This window comes from Onychostoma macrolepis, chromosome 22 (assembly GCF_012432095.1).
Source record: "Onychostoma macrolepis isolate SWU-2019 chromosome 22, ASM1243209v1, whole genome shotgun sequence".
In the NCBI taxonomy this organism is placed as follows: domain Eukaryota; kingdom Metazoa; phylum Chordata; class Actinopteri; order Cypriniformes; family Cyprinidae; genus Onychostoma; species Onychostoma macrolepis.
In genome coordinates this window covers 18,012,456-18,037,816 of record NC_081176.1, presented here as the reverse complement: position 1 = coordinate 18,037,816, position 25,361 = coordinate 18,012,456, and the positions used below count along the sequence as shown (strand labels likewise).

Here is a 25,361-nt window from a genome sequence, read left to right as displayed (position 1 = left end):
TTGAAAATACAGTTGTGGGAAAAATTACAGAACCGTTTTTTTAATGTACCGCGGCCGCCCAAAGTGTATATAGACAAATAAAAATTAAAAAGATCCTTTTACTAATGTGTATTATACTTGGAATTAGGGATGTTTCATTTTAACGCGAATTACAAATATTATAATAAACACTGTAAACATAGCTATGCTATTTTAGTTCCCCTCACTCCACAACAAATCCTTTCAATTAAAAGTAGCCTATAAAAGAACAAGAATTAAAAATGTAAGAAGCTATAGCGACAAACCAAAACGAATTAAGGCTCAATGAAACTGAAACCAATGTTGGGTCTCTCGTTCGACACAAAATCAAATGTTTCCGTATTCGCGATGTATTTGAATGCCAAAATATTATTGACCATTTTATGTAGCCTAGGCCTACTTCACTCGCGTTCCAATATCCACGTAAAACAAAATGTTTTGCATAACTTCACGGCGGTACGGTGATAACGCTTAACGGCATAGATTTTACTACATATTTAAACTGAGCAGTGTTTTTTTTTTCTTTTCCCATATGTTTGACTGATTGTTTTTTTTTTAAATGATAATGAACAGGCTGCATTGTCAAGGTAGAATGCTAAACTGTGTGCGGCACTGGAGATATCACTTGATTTTTATTTTTATTTTTTTCTAACAGTGGAAGCAACTACTCCTTTTAGTCATGAAGATAATCGGAATTGTAAAATTTTGCGCATGTAAAATTAATCCCCGTAAAACAAATGTTAGTATTTTTAACGGGTCACAGACACTTATTCCTTCTAATTTAATTTTAGTTCTAATTTAAAATAATCTTGTAGGTTAACGGTTAATAATCGGTTAAGGAACGTCAGTTGTCGGTTAGGAAAAATAACCGAAATGAACATCCCTACTTGGAATGTATCCCTGGCAACTTAAGAACGGAGAGGCGGTTGTAACATCACAAACAACATGAGTTTCAGCAGAGCAGCAGAAATGAACATGACAACAGCCACTATAGATTATATAAGATAATAAACATGATTACGATAGATATGGTCTGTATGTGATTTTATTTAGAGAATGTGTACATCTGAAATGCTAATTTGTGCAGCGATATAAAAGGCTATAAATAGCATATTTTAACAACAGTAAACGACCAAATTCCACATGTGATTGCAAAAGGAAGTTATTACAAAAACTCTATTGTGGTTTGAAGTGAGTTCTGAGTAAAAGTGTACTATTAATCTCATAAATTGTTTTATGAAGCATGATGCTAATATTGGCTCTAATGCAGCTGCAGAACAGGTCCAATTCTTCTTCATAATGCATTTTGTCATAATACTTCACATAAGGTTGCAAGAATTTTTTTCTTGGATTTATTTAGAAATACTTTTGATAATAGTTGGGTAAATGTATACTGGGATTGAAGCGATGTGGCTTGGTAAATGTTTTATTGCCAGTTTAAAGGCTGATAATGGCTGAATAAAAACAAAAGAATAATGATAAAAGAATAATAAGGATTATGTCTCATACCTGGCGGAAGTGTGAAAGGTTCTGTTTCCTTAAACTAGTTTGTCATGCATTTCTTTATTTCAAAACATTTACAGGTAAATCCTAGTATTTTAAATTTGTGATTAATCATGATTAATCACAGTCCACGACTGTGATTAACGCGATTAAAATTTTTAATCAATTGACAGCACTAATATATACACACAGACACATATACATACAGTATATTTACAATATATATAAGCAATATTATAAAGATATATATATATATATATATATATATATATATATATATATATATAGTAAATATAAATATTAATATTATAATTAAATAAATTTAATTAAATAAATAAATATAATATACATTTTATAATTTATTTGTAAAGTGTATGTGTGTGTGTGTGTGTGTGTGTGTATATATATAATAAAAAAAAAATATATATATTATATAAGCATAAAAACGTCTTAATTTCTTCTTTTGTCCAGGCTATGCATCTGGTGTACCGTGCTCTGGAGAAGGAGCCTGTGCCCTCAGTCCTGCCCTCCTCTCTCATCCCTCCATCCAAAAGGAAGAAGTCATCAGGATCCTTGTCCAGCATGGTGCCAGTGTTACCAGGAAGCCCGCCGCCACCTAAAGACAGCCTGCGCTCAACCCCCTCTCACGGCAGCATGAATTCCCTGAACAGCGCTGGGAGTTTGTCCCCAAAACACACCATTAAATCCTCACAGGTACACTTTTATTGGTGCGTCTTCATGTTGTACAGAAGATTTAAAGAGGACCTGAAGTTTTTAACTCTTATCTTCAGCATTCAGTAAACTGGGTGGTACCAGTCTCAGACAGAGGGCGCTATGACGACATCTTCCTCAAAACAGACAGTGATCTTGACGGCTTCGTCAGCGGCCTAGAAGTTAAAGAAATCTTCATGCAGTCCGGCCTTCATCAGAACCTCCTGGCCCATATTTGGTAGCTGCTTTCATTCATCACTTTTGTTTTTCTTCACTCTTCCTCTTGTGATTGGCACACTCATCACTTCCTCTGTTGTCTTTGTCAGGGCTTTGGCGGACACCAGGCAAATGGGCAAACTCACGCGCGAGCAGTTCTCCTTAGCCATGCATCTCATTCAGCTGAAAGTCAGCAAAGGCATGGATCCTCCGCAAGCTCTGACTCCAGACATGATCCCACCGTCTGAACGCGGCACACCGGGACCTGTAAGTCACGTCAGCACGTTTATCACCGCACGCTTAAATTCATCCTGGGGTTCTGCAGCTGCCTGAAAGGTTGTAGGATTGAACCCCAGAGGAAGTCCAGTTCCAGAGAAGATCCATGTAATGAGTGTGCTGTGATATAATATATAAGCAGTATCTGCAAAATGGTTTTAATGAAATGTCATGGTCCAGTTATGTTATTGTTACAATGTAATATCCCATAAAAAAATATTACAGATGTTTTCATTAATTTAAATAAAGCAGTAATTTAATTTAATATAAATATTAGGGGAAAAAAACAAAAATCTTAAACTTGAACGATAATTTGAAACTTTGCCTTGGGTTAGGTTAAATTCTAAAATTACTAATACTAAACTAAATATATATATATATATATATATATATATATATATTTAAAAAAATAAATAAATAAAATTAATAATTAAAAATAAATAAATAAACACATTAAAGAAAAAGGTATTTTAGTTCACCTAGTTGCTGAGGCAATATTTCTTATTTTTAATTTAGTTTAATGTGATGTAATAGAATAGCTACAACTGAAATTACAATGACTATAAACTATGTAGACATATTTAAAAAAAAAAACGAATAAAATGGCAAAAACATTTAAATAAAGCAGTAATATAATTAAATATAAATATTAGATTCTTAACTAACTTAAACTTGAACAATTTTTTAACAAATTTTGCCTCAGGCTTGTTTTTATATATATATATATATATATATATATATATATATATATATATATATATATATATATATGGGGCAAATGACGTGACGCCTAAATTTTCTGTACGATTGCATTTTTCAGTTAAAAAGTGGTTTAAATGCATAAAAAATGATATATATGAGGGGCCTCTCCCATGTATGAACTCACTTTAACGGTGGTTTCACACCGCACGCGTAAGCAGAGCAGAGGCAGAAGCGGCGTGTGTGCGGAGCGTGAGCAGCTTGTGTACTGCAAATACAGACGAGTATCGTTCATTCGGTCACGCTTTTCAGGTGTTCTCCGACAGCTGTCTGTCATGTGCTTTGATATGGGCAGCATGCCCATCCCCTCTGTCACGTGTACATAACATGCTGTACATATAGTTTACATGAAGCCACAGCCATATCACCCTGCAGCCCAAGACCGGTTGCCCATGGAAGCTAAGCAGGGTTGAGCCTGGTCAGTACCTGGATAGGAGACCTCCTGGGAAAACTAGGTTGCTGATGGAAGAGGTGTTAGTGAGGCCAGCAGGGGGTGCTCACCCTGTGGTCTGTGTGGGTCCTAATGCCCCAGTATAGTGACGGGGAAACTATACTGAAAAAAGCACCGTCTTTCGGATGAGATGTTAAACCGAGGTCCTGACTCTCTGTGGTCATTAAAAATCCCATGACACTCATCGTAAAGAGTAGGGGTGTAACCCCGGTGTCCTGGCCAAATTCCCTCCACTGGCCCTTATCAATCATGGCTTCCCAATAATCCCCATCCACTTGATTGGCTCTATGACTCTCTCTCCTCTCCACCTGTAGCTGGTGTGTGGTGAGCGCCCTGGCGCCGTTGTCCTGTGGCTGCCGTCGCATCATCCAAGTGGATGCTGCACACTGGTGGTGGTTGAGGAGAGACCCCCCCAACATGATTGTAAAGCGCTTTGGGTGTATTGCAATACACAATAAAAGCGCTATATAAATGCCTCATTCATTCATTCATTCATTCATGATAAAAAGTAATCTTAAAGTTAATAAATACCTCTAGTTTTAATAATTTAAACAGGCCTTTGAAGTTTGGGCAATAACTCCTGGCAGTGATGTGTTTTCGTGTAGTTGATTCTGTGCTAAAACTAATATTTGATGGTTTTTTTTTTTATGTTGTAGATTTAAGTAGAAAATGAGAATCGCTAAAATGATTGAATATATTTTTAAACAAAGGTCTTCTTAATGATAACCAGTTTGGTTTAAGATAATTAAAGCAACAGTTTTTCAATAACTAGAAGAATATGTAAAAGTATGGTATTTGGGGTAAAAAGCGTCCCTGCTGTTGGGGCGAAAGGCACAATAATTAACATGATAATTAATAGATGGCTGACTTTTCCAATTGTTGACATGACATGGTTAGATTCAGATGGTAAATATCATATAGCCTATTATGTTGGGTGTCCACCTTAGAGATAATCACCATGTTTATAATGAAACATCATATTTAAAAATATGATATTAATCATATCATATTATAAAATAAAACTTGTTGTTACTACTGTAAATCTATATTAACTTATTATGGGATCTCCTTCATTGCTATCAGAATATTTACTTTTTATTTTGTTTCTGTATTTTAAAATATATTTTTATATTAACATTTTAATGACAGTATATTTATTGAACATTATTAATCAAAATAAGCAGAAAATAGCCTAGTACAAACTTTTCTAAAGTGATTGATTTGAACAAGTATTAACTTAGACATTAGTATTAAAAAAAAATATTTTAGCTAAAGTATTTATCAGTACAGTGAAACACCTCACATGATTTTACGGTGAAATGTGTCATTTTTCATGTTAATCAGGTCAATTTTGATGAAGAGAAATGCACTGTGGCTTTAATTCAGCATAAGCGGTGCAGCAAAAATAGACTCGGCGCCGAAACTATCGCAGCACTGCCGCTTCTGCTCTGCTCCTGCTACGTGCTGCCGCGCCGCCTCTGCGTGCGGTGTGAATGCTCTAATCTGTTAACATGGGCGCCGAAAAAAATATGCGCTACTTACGCCCTACTTACGCGTGCAGTGTGAAACCGGCGTAACTTTTCAAAAAACATTAGTTATTTGTAATTTTTCTGTTATTCAAAGTGTCAAAATATCACATGGTGCGACCGTCCAGCCATAACTTTTTTTTTTTTTGTAAACATCTTTGAAATTACCCTAAATTTATTCAGATTCATTTTCTGCACTATAGACCAATTTCGTGTAGACGTCACAGTTACGTCACTCGCAGCTGCGCGCGCATTGTGGTGGCAGAAACACACGGTAACAAGTGGAGTGAAACGGGAAAAATCCACAGAATAAGAGATAAAATGTACTGTTGTGCCTTTGGATGTCAGAATCAGAATGCAAATAATTTTTATAGAATACTTTCATCAAAAATGCCGTTTGAAGCTAAACGCAGATGTTTAAATGGACAGACTAATGAGTGAAACCTGCTATGATTACTATCATGATTACTATCATGAATTTGATTTAAACAATTGGTCTATATAATATTCACATATGCAGTTTATAGGGAATATATTATATTTGCCCTACAGTTACAGCATGAAATACTATTTAAGCCTATAACATTTTACATTTAACGTTACCTATTTTGTCTCACAATTCTTTTTTGAGACTTTTTTTCTCGCAAATGCAACTTGATGTTTCGTATTTCGGACTTTATAACTCGATTTAACTCAACAATAGCGAGTTTGTGCATTCTGAGGGGGGGGAAAAAGCCAGATGTGTGGGATATAACTCAAAAGAGAGAATGACGAGTTGATTTTTCTTATGAGAATTGTGAGATATAATCTTGGAATTGCGAGAATAAAGTAAGAATTTTGAAATATTGAAAATTAAATTTTAACGCATACCTGCTGCCACTGCCAGACAAAAAAAACGACGACAGCTGTGGTTAAACACGATAAACAGAGCGGACTGGACAGAAACGATCGTCAAAAATGCTCGCGTTTGCAGCGCTCACTTCTTATCAGAAAAGGTTCAATAAAGTATTGTCTTTTGTTGTTATGGGCGCGTCTAAAGATTTCTTATGGATCTCAGTACTATGTCGTGTATGAAATAATGTCTGTGTGCATGTGTGTAAAACAACAAACTGACGATTTATATGCTTAATCATGTGTAATTGTATATACATTGTTATGAGTAATTGTGGCTGGAATAATAATGTAGCTGTAAAAATAGTTGCCTGCTGAAATTGAAATATATATTACATCTTCATGACTAGATACACGGTGAGTTTGTCTTTACTATACATGATAGATGTGAGTCACTTAACTGAAGGTAATCCTGTCAGATCGTCCATCCTTTGAGAGTACAGGTCGGCCAATCTGGTTTCGTCCGTTGAAGTTAACCTTTTCAAATAACGCGGTACCGGACAGTGAGTGACCTTACATATGCAGGTAAAATCGGAATTTCTCCAGTTATTGTTAAAAAAGAACAAGCTAACAGACTTCATAGCTAGCGTTTGTGAAGCGGTCAGTGGAATCTTTCTGCCACCACCTAAGCTCCGCCCACAGAAAAACGTCACAATGTTTATTAACAGGAAAAGGGTCTATTTGGCATAATTTCCAAAGTGTTTTGTAATGCTGTATAAAATTGCAAAGCATTTGTATTTATATTTCTGTCATAACATACAAACAAACTTTGTCCGATGATTTCCATTTTATGAAATTTCATGTGGTGCGACGATCAAGAAACTACCATTTTGGGACTTTTATTTTGAAATCCATTAAAAGATAAGACTTTGCATCATATACCAATTTGCCAAGGACCCATGAAAAAAAAACTATGAATAAGTTATTTCTACAATTATTTATTTTCATTATAAATTTCATAGTAACCTTTTGTGGGAAGCTAGCTTGTTTTGTTTAGGTGACCAATTGTGTGCTTTTAAATTTTAAATGAATTATATATATCCCAGATTGGCAGTGTTTTTGCTTTTATATTCAATTGATGGTTTATATACATAAAATACATTATTTTAGTATAATTTGTTTTGGAATATATTTTTATGCAATTTGGTTAATTTCAGACTGTTTATGTTTAATCTTTGTACAATATGAGAAAAAATGCAAAATAAAAATAATAATTCAGAGCATGTAATTTTAGTTTGGTAATTATGCATTTATTAGTAATTTATTATTTATTTATAACTATTTTAATCTATTCTACCAGATTATACTTCCAAGCAAATTAAAATAAACGCTCAGCATGTTAATTCTGACCCTGCAGTCTAGCACAAACTCCAGAAGTCATTTTCTACTATAAGAAAGATGTTCATGTTGTCATCTCAGAACCTGAGCCAGCAACCTCCCCCTACTCTAATGACCTATCGCAAAGATTTGTTTTTCGGCGTTATAATATGTCAGACTGCCTGTTAATCAAACTCCCGGCGAAAGGGTCAATTGAGCAGCCAATATTGGGCAAAGTACAGAAATAACTGGGGCTGAAGAAATGCCTGCAGTTAATGCCAGGTGCTGCACTTTTCACACGTCTCTTTAAATAGATTTTTAATGATATAAGGTATTTTTGTTTTTCACTCATCTTGTGAGTAATACTTTGTTTCTAAACACTTTAATTACGAGAACATTTAAAAAAAATGTTAAGCATGTTAAGGAAATTATTTAATTTTAATATAAATCATGGTTGCACCATGTGACATTTTTTAAGGCTACGGCCAATTCCTCTAGATGAAAAAACTCTAAAATCACTTAATTTTAAATTTTAATATGAATTTATGTGTACACAACATTCTTAATGTTTGAACAATTACAGAAGATATTATTTTTTGAATTTTAAAATTGGCCTGTCCAAAATCCTTATATGTCAATGACCCATTAGGGCTGTGTATCACCAGTAAAGTCACGATTCAGAGGCCACGATACGATACGTATCACGATACAGAATTTCACCTCAGAAGAATTTAGTAAAACAGCTGTTTATTAAACACTGCATACTGTAGAGCCATTGCTAACTATTGGCAGAGCAGGCAGTTGACGTCTGCATTATGAAGGGCCTCTATAACTGTACCACAGTACAATATAGGTAATGGCATTTGTATCATGTTTACATTGGGCACTCCCCACCAGGTACAATATTCTGATTGCTTGCATCTTGTTTTTAAGCCCATAAATAATAATTTACTCGTTCTAATAAATTTGTATTGTAATGTACTCATATTAATATATTTTAAAAATCATCTTAACATTGCTGGTAGGTTATCATTGCACAAATTAATGCACTCTCTACATTTAAAAAAAAAAAAATAAGAATTAGAAGAGTTCTAAACTAATGCGCTGTCTTCACTGTAGCCTATCTAACGCACACATGTTCACTCAAACAGATCACGTTGCGGCCGCACACAGACATTCAGCAACACAAACTTTTTAGCGCTGCCCCGCAATTTTCTCAATAAAATAGCTTAATCGCTCAACAGCTACATTATCTTTCTCAACAAGGAGCTGGTAACATCATTGTTTCTAAAGGAATTTAAGCCACAGCTTCACTGTTAATAGAGAAACGCGGCAAAATGGTGGTAATTCCTACATACACAGCCTCTCTCTCGCACTCTCTCTCTCGTAAATGAACAGTTGTTGAATATCGAAGCGGAGATAGCTAAACTGCAAGCTAACCGGTGGTTTCAGAAAGCAAGTGCGTTTATCCATATTGCAGAGAGAGCGTGTGCATTTTGCCAGGTTGACAAAGATAAGTAACACACTTAGCAGATATTTCCGTATTGCTCAAGTGGGAAGCTCTGTTTTGGGGATTTCGTCTCTTTATATCAGGCAACCCAGTTGTGTTCCTCTGCGGCCAGGTTAAACCTTGTTGTGGCCTATATATTATACGCTATTCATAATTTTTTAGAAACCTCACACTTTTCTGCTGCATTTTATACGGTGTTCTTGTATTCAAATTAAACGCGGTCTACTGCTGCACACGTGCCAAAATATCGATACAGAGACAGCTGTATCGATACTCATATAGTAGGGTTGTCACGATACCATAAAAATGTCTTACGATACTATACCAGCTGAAGTATCACGATACCAAGTAGTATCACGATACTATGCAGTATTGTGTTAATTTAAAATTCAATTCTACAAAATGAATAAAAATTTAATAAATAAATAGATGTAAGTGAAAACAGACAATATTATTCTCTGAATACTTAATGTGAATGAATGACTGGCTATTGTTTTCCATGAAATAATCTAAACAAAACTCATCTCAGCACTGCACAGAAGCTGCATGAAGTGACATTTAGATGTGGCATTTATACATAATTGCATAAATAATGTTATGAGATTAGTGTTTTAAATACTAAATTCTGAATATAGAAATATGTTGGAAAATAATGTAATATGCCTACTTTTAGATGGGAAACTTAAAAACGGCCAGCAGGTGGCAGAAGTTCGTGATTGAATCACTGAGTCATTCAAACGATTCTTTCAAAACGGCTGAATCCTTCAGGAGCGAATCAAATGACTGTTTTTATGAATGGCTCAGTGAATCAGTGATTCGCCCAAACCAACGCGGATTTGGATTCGAACAAACGAAACAAAAACAGCACTCTTGCTCGTGTCGTATTGCCGAACTGTCAGGAGCATTTTTTTTGCTCGCGTATCTTGAAATTTCCGAGTTAGCAGCATGTATATTAAAACATAACATTATAAATTAATTAAAAAATATATATAATGATTGATAAGAACCAAGTGCAAAGCCGCTATGCTGATGAATGGATTTGCGTTCGTGATCGCAAGATGCTTCCAGAAACGAACTATTACACCTGTTCTAGAAGTGGTCAAATTAATTAAACTGTGAGAATACTTTCTTGTAAGATATTATGATGTTGAATAAGTGATGCTTGAGCTGCTGTTTTTTAAAATGACATAAGATGGTCTGAATCAGACCCTTTCTTCTGATAAACTGCAGCATGAACAACGACGTGCAAGTGCGACTTTTCATTGCAAACTGAACTGAAGCATCGGGAAACACTCAATACCATATAATGCGTATACACAGAGCACAGCAGAAAGACATTTGGCAATCAACTTGTAATGTTTCTGCTGGCATGAATGTTCAAATGAACATTTTAAACAGTGTTCTTGCCATGCATACAACATATCTTACAGTACCGTATGGACGATACTACCGTTTAAAAAATGCAATGGCACCGCGGGTATTTTTAAGCTTTAGTATCACAATACTACCGTAGTACCGGTGTATCGTGCAACCCTATCATATAGTCAGTTCTCTGTGACGATACATTGTCATATCAATACATCGAACACAGCACTATGACCCATATATATATATATTAATTAGGGCTGTCAATTGATTAAAATATTTTATCACGATTAATCGCATGATTGTCATGAGTTAACTCACGATTAATTGCAACTTAATCGCACATTTTTATCTGTTCTAAATGTACCTTAAATGAATACTTTTCATGTTTTTAATACTCTAATCAAAATGGGCAGTGCCAAATATGGATGCTTTATGCAATATATGTCTATCATTAGTGGAACCATAGTTAACAGAGCATGAAGACTAGACATGTTTCAAAGATCATAGATGTTTTTCAAAGAACTTGTTCATGTCTATTAGACACATGAAAAAAGAACAGAAATACCAGGTTCCCATTACTTCTCTTTCTTTGCACTGAGCAATTTACTGACACAAGCCTGTTTACATTTTTGCACGACAGGGCAGCTCACTTCTTCTGAACATGCAAAATGTACATTTATTATTTATTATTACATTTGTTTGCCTCTCTGTGCCCACATACTGTATTTTGATGCAGCTAAATTCTCAATAAAACTGTTTTCATTGATATATTTTACTGTTTCTGTTGTCAGACAACAGAATGAATATGAAATAGTGACTGAACCATTAAGACTAAATAACCAGCTCTCCCTTCCAAGATGCTAATCTGCACAAAAATCCTGATTTATAATCCAGCCATTGTCTGATTCAAATCAAATAGGCTACACATAAGATAAAGACGGTAGCTGTGCTGTGATTTTGGCTATACTTGCATGTTAAATTAGAGAAGCAACATAATATATGTTTTAACTGAAAGCGCTGTTCCTCTCAGCCGCTCTGAACAGAGCAGACGCAGAGAGAGAGGTGTTTGCGCAGCGGGAAAGAACGTCCTCGCGCTCGTGCGGCAGTACTGGCAAGTCTCAGAATCTAAATAAGGTTTGGGCAAACACTAAAGATTGGTTGCTAGCAGTGTTGGGTGTAACGCGATAATAAGTAGCTTAATTAAATGCTTACTGTACGTTACTGTAATTAAATTACTTATCCACTGAAAAAGTAATCTAAGGGATTACTGTTCATTTTTTGGTAATTTAATTACAGTTAATTATAAAGTACTTGCGTTACATACTGTAAATACATTTCAACAGTTCTAAAATCAATATTGAATTTGAAATCTTAATTTACAGTTTGAAGATAAAATTGAATGCAGCGTCTTTAACCCTCTGTGCGCCTGTGTGTTCACTTTCAGTTTTTCCTGATTCACAGAGAAACCTTAAATACTCAGATACAGATAAGACTAAAATCCATCGAATCTAAAAAGGGCCTACTTTTATTTGTGTACACTGACAAAACATTTTGCTTTTGTAAAATAAACAAAACAAACAGGATGCACTTTCTGCCGTCTAGGTCTCCGTAACAACTTTATACGCATCACAAACTCAGCGAATACTTGACACAGAGACAAGAGAAATATGTCTATAGAAAGCTTGAAGTGTATGTAATGCGTATGAAATCGAGGTACAGTTTTTCTCGTATCTGAAAGCTTGAAGTGTCTACTTTTAAATGAACTAATTCAAATCGAAAACGAATATTCTCTGATTATGTAATCCTTATGAAACTAAAGCGAGGTACAGTCTCTCCTTTATCTGAAAGCTTGAAGTGTCTACTTTTAAATGAATGAGTTCAAATCGAAAATGGACATTCTCTGATTATTATGAAATTAAAGCGATGTATACAGTCTTTCCCTTATCTGAGCTCATTATATGCAGTCACCTGCTGCGCCCTCATCTAGATACAAAAAAAAAAAAAAAGCATCTAATCGTTCATCGTTTTTGAAAGAAGACTATGAGGAATAAGCCGGATTTTACCTCCGAAGAACAGCGCGATCTGACGTGACTTTATTCAGCTGAGGAGATAATTTCTGTATTAGTATTCTGTATTCTATTCTTACCTATAACGTGTTATTTTTCCTGAACACCTTACCAAACTGAAATGTATTGTTTAACTTTTCTTAAGCTTTTTTGTTATTCAGATATTTTGCAGAGTATTTCTATTTGTTAACCAAAGGTGGTTAAATTTTTTATAAAAATGTTTAAGTATTACAGTTGTTTTAAAGCTAAAAGGCTAAACTATTCTATGTTTGACTCAAATTGAAAGAATAAAGAGCTTGATTTTTATTGGTTTATAAGGATTTTAAGATGTAGCCTAATTAGCGATTTGAATAATTAAGTTACTTATTGAGTAACTAAATTACTTTTCAGACAGGGAAATTAGTAAAGTAATTTAAATACAATATTGATGATGTAATTAGTAATAGTAATTAATTACTTTTTGAAAGTAACTTACACAATGCCAGGCACTTAAAAAAAATAAAAAATAAAAAAAAGTTGCTAAAGTGGTCTGAAAAGTCACTATGTTGGCAACACTGTCAGCATCTCCACCCATTTCCATTTCTCCAACTATAGTTAGTACGGGTTAGGCCACGGGTCAAACAGAAAATGTTAATCGTGCGTTAATAAAATTTGTGCCGTTAAAATGAATTTGCGTTAACGCGTTCATTTTGAAAAAAATAAAATAAATAAAATAAAATATATATATATATATATATATATATATATATATATATATATATATATATATATATATATATGTATATATATATATATGTATATATATGTATGTGTATATGTACAGTCATGGCCAAAAATATCGGCACCTTTGGTAAATATGATCAAAGAAGGCTGTGAAAATTAATCTGCATTGTTCATCCTTTTGATCTTTTATTTAAAAAATTCACAAAAATCTAACCTTTCATTGGATAATAAGAATTTAAAATGGGGGAGAAATATCATCATGAAATAAATGTTTTTCTCAAATACACGTTGGCCACAATTAACAGCACCCTTTTATTCAATACTTTTTGAAACCTCCATTTGCCAGTTTAACAGCTCTAAATTTTCTCCTATAATGCCTGATGAGGTTAGAGACACCTGATAAGAGATCAGAGACCATTCCTTCATCCAGAATCACTCCAGACCCTTTAGATTCCCAGCTCCATGTTGGTGCTTCTTCTCTTCAGTTCACCCACTCATTTTCTATAGGGTTCAGGTCAGAGGACAGGAATGGCCAGCAGAAGCTTGGTTTTGTGCTCAGTGACCCATTTTTGTATTGTTTTTGAGGTTTGTGTTTGGATTATTGTACGGTTGGAAGATCCAAACATGGCCCATTATAAGATTTCTAACAGAGTCAGTCACTTATTGATTTTTTTATCTGTTGGTATTTGATAGAATCCATAGCCGCTTTTCCACTATCGGGTCGAACGGTTCTAAGAACGGTCAGGTACGGTTCCAGTTGTTTTTCCACGTGAGCCTGGTACGGCGCAGCACGATTACAAACCGTTCTTGGCCCGGAATTCTCGGCACGGTTAGACAACCGTGGCTATTTACACCTTATATCATATGTAAACACTTGTGTTACCACGGCAACGACTGACGCATTTGAATTGCATTCCAAAGAGATCCGTTATTACCCCCGCAGTGGAAAACGAAACCGTATCCGTGCTGACTGGCCCGGATCGGCATGGAACGGAATGGTTAAGCAAAGAGAACCAAGAGAACCGTTCGGCCCGATAGTGGAAAAGCGGCTCATGATGCCGTGTGTCTAAACAAGATGTCCAGGACCTCCAGCAGAAATATAGGCCCACAACATCAAAACTACAGCAGTATATTTCATTGTGCACATGGGGTACTTTTTATCCCTGTGTTCACCAAAGCCATCTTGAGTGTTTGCTGCTAAAAAGCTCATTTTTTAGTTTCATCGGACCATAGAAGCCAGTCCCATTTGAAGTTCCAGTCGTGTCTGATAACTGAATATGCTGGAGTTTGTTTTTGGATGAGCGAGGAGAATTTTTCTTGAAACCCTCCCAAACAACATGTGGTGATGTAGGTGCTGTTTGACCTTTTTTTTTTTTTTTTTTTAAGGTTTTCTGACCCCGAGACTCAACTATTTTCTGCAATTCTCCAGCTGTGGTCCTTGGAGAGTCTTTAGCCACTCAAACTCTCCTCCTCACCGTGCATTATCTTCAGTACATTAAATGAATAATGAGAAATATGAGTTGATACAGTATCACTTAATAAAGTATTAAAATGAAACTGCTATTTACTTCTATTATGCTTTCTATACAGATCTTTACTTGCTTTAGTAGTGGATTGTGTTGTGTAGCAGTGTTATTGTCCCTCATTTGAAGTGCTTCCTGTTTTTTTCAGAGTCTGTCGGGTTATATGACACCAGTGGGTTCTGACATGGCCGCACTGACCGAGATGCGCCGGGTAATCTCTTTCTTTCTCTCTCTCTTTCATTCCATGTATTTCAACTTAAGTATCAATTGTCATATTTCTACAAACCTTAGACGTTTAGCAGATGAATCAGTCATCATTCACAATACATCAAGAGAGCCACTAACATCTTATCACAAGCACAACAGTTCAAAAAATATCGAAAATCTTACCAAACAATCTTCTGTTCCTTTCCATCCACATTTCAATGCTGCTGATGTTTAATGCCATTATCACTGGCTAAAATCAGGCAATAATGTTCAAGTTATGGGTAGGTAACATTTGAGAAAAGCCTGAACAAATGCTTTCCATGGTCTGTTGGCCGAGACGTTGAGTTGAAAAGCATTTGTGAGAGATCCAGTGCTGTGAAATGGTGCCGTGTCTTGACTTCCCCATGTTTTGAGCGTCAGAGGTGGAAGACAAGCTGGTCTCTGCTCCCGTGTGGTGGCTCCTTGGTGTTCTCTACCCTTCTGTTTGTGTGGTGCTGTGCGTATGTGTGGTTCAGATGCAGCAGGACTGACTTTCTGTGCTGGACCCCCTCATACAGGACAGCTCCAGCTCCGTGGGTTCAGGCGAGTTCACCGGGATTAAAGAACTGGACGATATAAGCCAAGAGATCGCTCATCTGCAGAGGTAATGCAGCACACGTGCAATATATTTAAATTGCCAAAAAATTCACATGACTTTTATTTATATGATATATTTTTCCTGTTATTTAATGAATTTAATAATCATACACGCACACAAACAACTTTTTTGTTGTTGTTTTGTTTTAAGTTTGGAGTCAAATGAACTCAAATGATCTCAGCAAGGACTCATTCAACTGATTAAAAGTGACAGTACAGACATTTATAATGTCACATAAAATAGTTTTTTTTGAACTTTTATCAAAGAATCCTGAAAAATACTGAAAACATGTATCATGCTTTATACAAAAACTTGAATGATACTGAATGTGTACCATGGTTGTTCTAGTTAACTAAAACCATGAAAAAGAAAAACCTAAACTTGTTCTATTTCATTTAGTTACCTAGGAAATATTTCTCATTTTTAATGTAGTTTAACTTAGTAGTAAAACTATACATTTTAAAAAAAAACTAATAAAATGGCAAATCAGAATTCCTAAACCTTTAACTAATATATAAAACCTTAAACTTGAATGATTTGAAATTTTGACATGGGTTAGGTTAAAATACTGAAAATTACTAATACTAAACTAAATAAAACACAATAAAAAATACAAATATATTTCTTTAAAATTATAAATAAAATGCTGTTTATTTTATAATACTAAATAAAATAAAACATACATACATAAAAATCATAAAACCTAACCAAAACCTAAACTAAAATTGCAACTGAAAATCTAAAAATAACTTCAGGAAATCAATAAATACTATGATGGTACTTAACTAACACTGTCCTGGTCATATTTTACCCCAAAATCAATAAAAATAAAATGGCAAAAGCACAACAAAATTACTAACGTTTAACTAAAATTAAAGTGAAAGTACAATAACTAATTCAAAATATTAAAAACTATCTACACACACACACACACATACATACACACACACATATATATATGTGTATATATACTGTATGTGTGTGTGTATATATATATGTATGTATATATAAGTATTTTAATATTTTAAGTCATAAAATATTTAGACTGTCACAAATTTTATATATATTAATTATAACCATATATTAAGTTTATTAATATGATACATTTTAAATGTTTATTTTTTTTAATAATTTTTTGATAAATATATTATACAAGTATTTTAGAAGTCTTAAGATATATTTAAAATATTTAGATTTTTTGAGTGTTGTTGAACTTGTGAAAATAAGCATGCAAACAGTTTTAATAAATGTTTGTCATGTGTGGAAATGTTGCTGTGTAAATCCCTTCTGGTTCTCTTAATTCTTCTGAAACATGCTTAAAAAAAATAAATGCAACGGAAAAACTGTATTTCCCTTAGGTACTGCAACAAAACACAGTGTGTGAAATTTTCTGTCACTGTGCAAAGTGTGTGAATATTTAAGTATTTTTTTAAATTAATTATTTTTTTTTTTTAGGTTTAATCAACTTGTTTTAAAGTGTGGAAATTTTTTTAATGTTAAAAAATTGGTGCAATTTTTTTGTTCCGGATTTTGCCACCTCCCGTCTTTGTCCTTTTTTCTGTTTGGCTCACCCCACCGAGTCTAGCATATTTGTCCTTTTCCGAACAGTTGCCTTATAGATGACCCTGAACAGACTCTCATGCTAACATGCACCCTTCAAAGAAAGATGAAAGGTACCCGAGAGCTCTTGGTGGTGGATGAGTTTCCCTCTCCCTAGCAAATCCTCATCTCCCATCCATCCCCTCTTCACAGTGTCCGTTTAACGTGTGTGTTTTCTTTACGAAATCTCTTGTTTCACTTGCTTATTCATGCTGCCTCAGCACTCTTGCTTTCACACACTGGGATACACTCAGGTAAAACCTTCTCTTGGCTGTCACGGTTTATGTTTTGTGTATGTGACAGATTTTGTGTGTGGAGGAGGCAGGTATGAGGGATATTTTCTAGTTGCCGACAGTTGATAAAGGTTCTTGTATCTTTTGTTTTATCATGTCAACAGAGAGAAATACACTTTGGAACAAGACATCAGAGAAACAGAGGAAGCCATCAGACACAAAACCACAGAGGTTCAGGTAAACCTGGCAGTGGAATTATTAGTTATTATTATTATTAATGATAATAATAATAAAATATTTTAATAATTATAAAATATACTTAGTATTATTGATATTTAAAAGTAATTGTCTTTAATTATTTAATTAAAAAAAGTAATTGTCTGTAATTTATGAATATTGCTATCATTTGTTTATAATTTAATCATTTTGCTATTGTAATTATATTAATTATAAAAAGTTAAGTAAAATATTTGTTTGAATGTATTAACATTTAAAAGTAAATATATTTTAATATATTGCATGTTATCTAATTTATAATTACCAATATAATTATAAAATATACTGATTATTAGTATTATTATTACATTAAAGGATTAAGTATTAGTAATATTTAAAAATACATTAAATATGATTAATATATTTACTTTGTTGTTATTATTTGTATTATATTTGTTATATATACAGTGGGTACGGAAAGTATTCAGACCCCCTTAAATTTTTCACTCTTTGTTATATTGCAGCCATTTGCTAAAATCATTTTTCATTTTTTTCCCTCATTAATGTACACACAGCACCCCATATTGACAGAAAAACACAGAATTGTTGACATTTTTGCAGATTTATTAAAAAAGAAAAACTGAAATATCACATGGTCCTAAGTATTCAGACCCTTTGCTCAGTATTTAGTAGAAGCACCCTTTTGATCTAAAACAGCCATGAGTCTTTTTGGGAAAGATGCAACAAGTTTTTCACACCTGGATTTGGGGATCCTCTGCCATTCCTCCTTGCAGATCCTCTCCAGTTCTGTCAGGTTGGATGGTAGCGTTGGTGGACAGCCATTTTAGGTCTCTCCAGAGATGCTCAATTGGGTTTAAGTCAGGGCTCTGGCTGGCCATTCAAGAACAGTCACGGAGTTGTTGTGAAGCCACTCCTTCGTTATTTTAGCTGTGTGCTTAGGGTCATTGTCTTGTTGGAAGGTAAACCTTCGGCCAAGTCTGAGGTCCTGAGCACTCTGGAGAAGGTTTTCGTCCAGGATATCCCTGTACTATTCATCTTTCCCTCGATTGCAACCAGTCGTCCTGTCCCTGCAGCTGAAAAACACCCCCACAGCATGATGCTGCCACCACCATGCTTCACTGTTGGGACTGTATTGGACAGGTGATGAGCAGTGCCTGGTTTTCTCCACACATACCGCTTAGAATTAAGGCCAAAAAGTTCTATCTTGGTCTCATCAGACCAGAGAATCTTATTTCTCACCATCTTGGAGTCCTTGAGGTATTTTTTAGCAAACTCCATGCGGGCTTTCATGTGTCTTGCACTGAGGAGAGGCTTCCGTCGGGCCACTCTGCCATAAAGCCCCGACTGGTGGAGGGCTGCAGTGATGGTTGACTTTCTACAACTTTCTCCCATCTCCCGACTGCATCTCTGGAGCTCAGCCACAGTGATCTTTGGGTTCTTCTTTACCTCTCTCACCAAGGCTCTTCTCCCCCGATAGCTCAGTTTGGCCGGACGGCCAGCTCTAGGAAGGGTTCTGGTCGTCCCAAACGTCTTCCATTTAAGGATTATGGAGGCCACTGTGCTCTTAGGAACCTTAAGTGAAGCAGAAATTTTTTTGTAACCTTGGCCAGATCTGTGCCTTGCCACAATTCTGTCTCTGAGCTCTTCAGGCAGTTCCTTTGACCTCATGATTCTCATTTGCTCTGACATGCACTGTGAGCTGTAAGGTCTTATATAGACAGGTGTGTGGCTTTCCTAATCAAGTCCAATCAGTATAATCAAACACAGCTGGACTCAAATGAAGGTGTAGAACCATCTCAAGGATGATCAGAAGAAATGGACAGCACCTGAGTTAAATATATGAGTGTCACAGCAAAGGGTCTGAATACTTAGGACCTTGTGATATTTCAGTTTTTCTTTTTTAATAAATCTGCAAAAATGTCAACAATTCTGTGTTTTTCTGTCAATATGGGGTGCTGTGTCATGTTAATGAGGTGTGTTAATGAGGAAAAAAAATTAACTTAAATGATTTTAGCAAATGGCTGCAATATAACAAAGAGTGAAAAATTTAAGGGGGTCTGAATACTTTCCGTACCCACTGTAGTTATATTAGATATAAAATAAATGTAGTATTTTAGTTTAAAAACAATCTAAAATAATACATAATTAAATATTAACATAATATATTTGCATACAATGTTTTATTTTTATTATATTCTAAGATAAATATATTTTAATATATTATTATAAAGTATATTGACTTTTAATTATATTTTGTATTATAAATATAAAATATTCTTAGTGTTATTAATATTTAAAATGAAAGACATTTATAAATAATTTAATATTATAAATATAATTGAACTAGTATTTTTACTATTGTTATATAAAAGTATACATCATAAAATATATTTAAAGAGTTATTAATATAATAATTCAAAAGTATTTTATTTGTATTGTTCTGTGAAAATATATTTTTATTTTTAAGTATTTTATTCTTAATTATAAATATTTGTGAAAATTAGTATTAATATAATAATTTATTTAAAAGTATCTGTTTTTTTAATGCACAAGTTATATGTTGTCTTCATTATTAACTGAATTTGGTTTGATTGACAGGAGATGCAGAACGATCTGGACCGAGAGACGTCCACCCTCCAGGAGCTTGAGGCGCAGAAGCAGGACGCTCAGGACCGGCTGGAGGAAATGGACCAGCAGAAAGCAAAGCTGGAAGACATGCTTAATGACGTACGGCAGAAGTGCCAGGAAGAGTCGCAAATGGTGAGCGAAAACCTTGAGAAGACAGGATTACAAGATCCTCGGTGACGATAAACATGAAACACATCCTATCTCTTTCTGTTCAGATCTCATCGCTACAGTCCCAGATCCACTCGCAGGAGTCGGACCTGCAGAGCCAAGAGGAAGAGCTGGGCCGGGCCAAGGCTGACCTGAACCGTCTGCAGCAGGAGGAAGCACAGCTAGAGCAGAGTCTACAAGCTGGCAGGATTCAGCTAGAAACCATCATCAAGTCCCTCAAAGCCACACAGGACGAGATCAACCAGGTTGTGCCTTCAGAGCAATTTATATTCCAAACACTAGGGGGTGACAACACCTAAAGAAGTCCTTATTTCAAATGAGTTCATGCAAATATGGTTGCTTATGACATTAGAAGGCAGACACCAGAAACTGCTTTATGTAATAATGCCAGGAAAAAAGAAAATGTGCTAAGCGTTTAAGCATGTAACGGATCAAACTGATGTATGTATATTGCAGGCTCGAAGCAAACTCTCCCAGATCCAGGACAGCCAACACGAGATCAGTAAGAGCATCGAGCAGTACAGCAGCACCCTGAACGGAACCCACGGGGGCAGCATGACCAACCTGGCCGACATGAGCGAAGGCTTTCCAGAGAAGGAGAACGGTGGTTTCGGGGCTATGGTGAGACATATTTTATTGTATTTTAAAGAACCTTTTCATTGCCATTAAAGTTAAATTACTGAACCTGAGTCTGATAAAAATGCTCAGTTTAGAAGAAAATTTCAGATGGCACTTAGAGGCTTTTGCATCTGAACTCTTCATATATATAAATATATAAATTACTTGGAATGGCAATCAAACAAAATCAGATCATGCACAAGTAAATATTTACTGTATATATATATATATATGTAAATAAAATGATATATGTATAAAACTATTTATTTATATATATATATATATATATATATATATATATATATATATATATATATGTATATGTGTGTGTGTATATTTATATGAATGTGCATATATATATATGTGTGTGTGTGTGTATATATATAAATATTTTTTATACATATATCATTTTATATATCATTAAATGTGTACTCATTTATGCTGTGCACTGTGTATATATATATATATATACACACACACACACATATATATATATATATACACATTCATATAAATATACACATACATATATATATATATATATATATATATATATATATATATATATATACACAGTGCACAGCATAAATGAGTACGCCCCTCTAAAACTTAACCTAATTCAGCAATTACTCTTTACTTAGATGACATGTTAGGGTTCTTTAGAGATATAATGTTCCATCAAGCCTGCTTGATCAATTACCAAAGAAGAATGTCAAAATTATTCAGCAAAATAAGATTTTCTTATCAAAGTGATAAAATGTTGTGTTGCAAAAATGAGTACACCGTCCTGAAAGTTGCTAAATAAAACAAAAAAAAAAATGTGTATAGGTTTAAGGCTATAATTTGAAATCACGAGTTAGAAGTTTAAAGCATTCAGTTCGCACGGACCGACCGTCACGCAGAGCACACGCAATCATGCAGGATACAAATGCACACTTCACAAGATCTCACAACTTGATTCAACTAAGTTTGCAAGGTTTGTGAAATTAAATGTTCATTAGACTTTCAAAGATTTATTTAAATGATGTAAATGCGTATTTGCTAAATGCTGACGGCAAACGAGAAAGTATTATAATGTTTGCCTTTCTGTTATTAATAATATAAAAGCGATCATTATAGTACTTTTTTGTATACATTTGAATTCCTTTGTTTAACAGTTCTATATGATTATTAGACAGACTTCTATCCGTATTAGACAGAACTGAATGACGACAGCGAACAAGAGGGAGAATGTGAGCGCTGTGTGCTCAGGCGCTGCGGCTCTCAGTGCCGTCAAATTAAAAGTCCATTGCAACGTCAAAATAAACGTCCCGCCTCGAACGCATCGACCAAACAGAAAAACTTGCCAAGTTTTTGTCTCAGGCATCCCGATATTGGGAATTTTTCAAATATCAGCATCGGCCGATATATCGGGCGACCACTAAAAAATACACACAGTTATATATTGAGTTATTGTTATTTATTTAACAAACAAATATTTATATAAATATGTTATATAATTGTTATAAAAAATAAAAAATTATCATGCAAAAAGATTTTTTAAAAATAATACAAAATATGAAATCATTATTAAAATATATTATTAAAATTTATTATTCAGACAGTACAGTGAAGAGATCACAGGAAAGTATTGTTTAGAGAGAGGGGGGCAAGATTGGCATAGGAACTCGAGACGGGAATCGAACTCGCAGTTGCGCTGTATGTCCAGGGCTTAAAGTTCTCCAGCACCGTGCCGGATCTCCGGCGTGCAGAGTTTTGCTGCGGAAAAAAATAATCTAAAAAAAACTTGTTGATATCACTTAAGAGTCCATGAGTTCGCCTACCAATGGTATGAGAGGAGCACAGCTTTCACTCTCAACCAAACTAACATTACTAGCCAATCAGAATTTTTTGCTCTTATAAACACGAGACGCGCATAAGCCCTGATGAATGGAGAAGCGCGACACGTTGAAAAAGCTGTGAGGCGCAATGGTCAAAGATGTCCATCTAGCGCACATTTACATAGAAAAACGAATTAAAAACCAGCGGAGCTTTGTAAACAGCTCAGAGTAATCATGTTATCTCCATAAGAACGATATGATTGCCAGAACAAATTTACAGGGATTTTTTGAAAAGGTCCTGTTCACACATGATGTCTTAATGGTAACTTACCGGTAATTTACCAGTATTTGTGAAAGGGGCTAAACTCTTCCTCTGTATGTGTGACCGGGGCTAAACTCTTCCTCTGCATATGCTGTGAATTTGAATTAACGTTCATCTGGGAAAACAGTGTGCATTATCTCATTAGATTTGTAACGTAAATAATTTATAAACCTTTGCCAACATAGGAGAATACATCAACCTGTTTCTTAATATGCCATTTATTGTACATCACAATTTCAAAATAAGTTTGCATGTGGCCAAATATTAAAATTTAACGGATTTAATCACACTGTAAAGTGAAACGTCACCAGGCCTTTGGCGCCCTCTGCAGGTATTTGTTATAATACATAATGTACATTTAAGTTCTTTGCTAAAATCATTTAAGTTCATTTTTTTCCCCTCATTAATGTACACACAGCACCCCATATTGACAGAAAAACACAGAATTGTTGACATTTTTGCAGATTTATTAAAAAAGAAAAACTGAAAGTTGGTTATGTTCATATTATGTATAGGCATATTACATTATGTATTTTAACAGTGTTGTTCAATAAAATCAGATTACTTAATTGTCAAAAAAATCATAAGATTACTTGATTACCAAAATAATCATTAGTTACAGCCCTAGATTAGTTAAAATATTTCAAAATACAACTGCATTGTTTTAATTTAATTAAAAGAAAAATATTTTGTCTTTGAAAATTTCTTAAAGGTGCCATAGAATGAAAAACTGTCTTTACCTTGGCATAGTTAAATAATAACTGTACATGGAAATGACATACAGTGAGCCTCAATGGTTTTTATACTGTACTTACTGTATGTGCTATTGCCCTACACCAATCCTACACCTAAACCTACCCCTTACAGGAGACTGTGCATTTCAACTTTCCCCAAAAATACCTCACTCTGTATGATTTGAAAGTGTTTTGAAAAGTGGGGACATGGGTCAATGTCCTGAAAAGTCACCTTCACCTTGTAATACCTGTCAAACCTTTGTCATTATACAAATCTATGTCCTGACTCTTCACAAAACGCACACACACACACACACACACACACACACTCACTCACTCATACATATACATGCATACACACATACACATACATACATACACACATACATTTTAAACAGGAACAGGCCTGACTCAATACATGTCTTCATGATTATATTAAGTTTCATAGTTGCACAGTTATTGGTCTCAGATTTTTTCTAATTTGGAGTATTTCTGAACAATCATGAAGCTCACTCTCACTCATTTCTGTTGACATACTCTGGTTTCTGAGAGAGAACTTTGCTTGCTTTTCTTTCAGAATTATGTCTTGCATGCAAAGGTACTATTTGGAAACCCAGCACTTTTAACAGAGCTTCTTATGTTATTTGGAACAGCTGAGGTGCTGGCTTAAATTGCAAATTGTAGGCACAAAATGACTGAAATGTATACTTCAGGGTTTTTATTTCAAATATTTTTTTTCTCTGAAGAGTTCTTGCTTTACATCTTTTCTTATTTGAGCTAGACATTTTCAGCTGGACCCCGAATATAGTGTTGGCCCATTATTACACATCTGGGTTGAAAGCTAGCAGCTGTTAAGCTGTTATCATAATCAACTATAAAACGAATTCTACAGTGTCTTTAAGAAAGAAAATACTCTTGCTTTTGAACATGAAGCATATAATTATAGGTTTAGTTATAGCTGTGGGCAGGAATTAACCTTTTATTCTTATCCATGTTCAGCCCCTCTTACCTAAATCCTTCTATATAAAAGAATCAATAAAAGAGGCCTCAGATCAGTGTGAAAGCAAACATCTACGGTCAACAATTGTTTGTTTAAACCCATTACAGGAAGACCCTTTCAAGGTGAAGACCACTGTGTTCAACAGCGCCCCGCAGGAGATGCATACAGACCCCTTCCAGTCTGAAGACCCGTTTAAAACAGACCCATTCAAAGGTAGGTCATGTACTTTTTTTTGTATCTTTCCCTTTTGTTCTGCTCAAATTAAATACCTCCCTTCCTTAGAGATTAATCTGGATGCTA

General features: G+C 34.6%; 1 protein-coding gene across 9 annotated transcripts in view; it reads left to right on the top strand.

Annotated features, from left to right (window-relative positions):
- eps15l1a (epidermal growth factor receptor pathway substrate 15-like 1a) overlaps window positions 1–25,361 on the top strand; it is a 55,102-nt gene that overhangs the window by 6,675 nt on the left and 23,066 nt on the right. For 8 of the 9 annotated variants that reach the window (XM_058759440.1, XM_058759433.1, XM_058759438.1 and 5 more), the window contains exons 9-19: window positions 1,993–2,235; window positions 2,313–2,470; window positions 2,559–2,715; window positions 15,007–15,069; window positions 15,623–15,708; window positions 17,523–17,555; window positions 17,699–17,771; window positions 20,370–20,531; window positions 20,615–20,812; window positions 21,024–21,188; window positions 25,169–25,274. In XM_058759440.1, the coding sequence (XP_058615423.1) occupies window positions 1,993–2,235; window positions 2,313–2,470; window positions 2,559–2,715; window positions 15,007–15,069; window positions 15,623–15,708; window positions 17,523–17,555; window positions 17,699–17,771; window positions 20,370–20,531; window positions 20,615–20,812; window positions 21,024–21,188; window positions 25,169–25,274 (1,444 nt within the window). The remainder of the gene's footprint in view (window positions 1–1,992; window positions 2,236–2,312; window positions 2,471–2,558; window positions 2,716–15,006; window positions 15,070–15,622; window positions 15,709–17,522; window positions 17,556–17,698; window positions 17,772–20,369; window positions 20,532–20,614; window positions 20,813–21,023; window positions 21,189–25,168; window positions 25,275–25,361) is intronic. The other variant, XM_058759436.1, reaches the window with a different exon arrangement.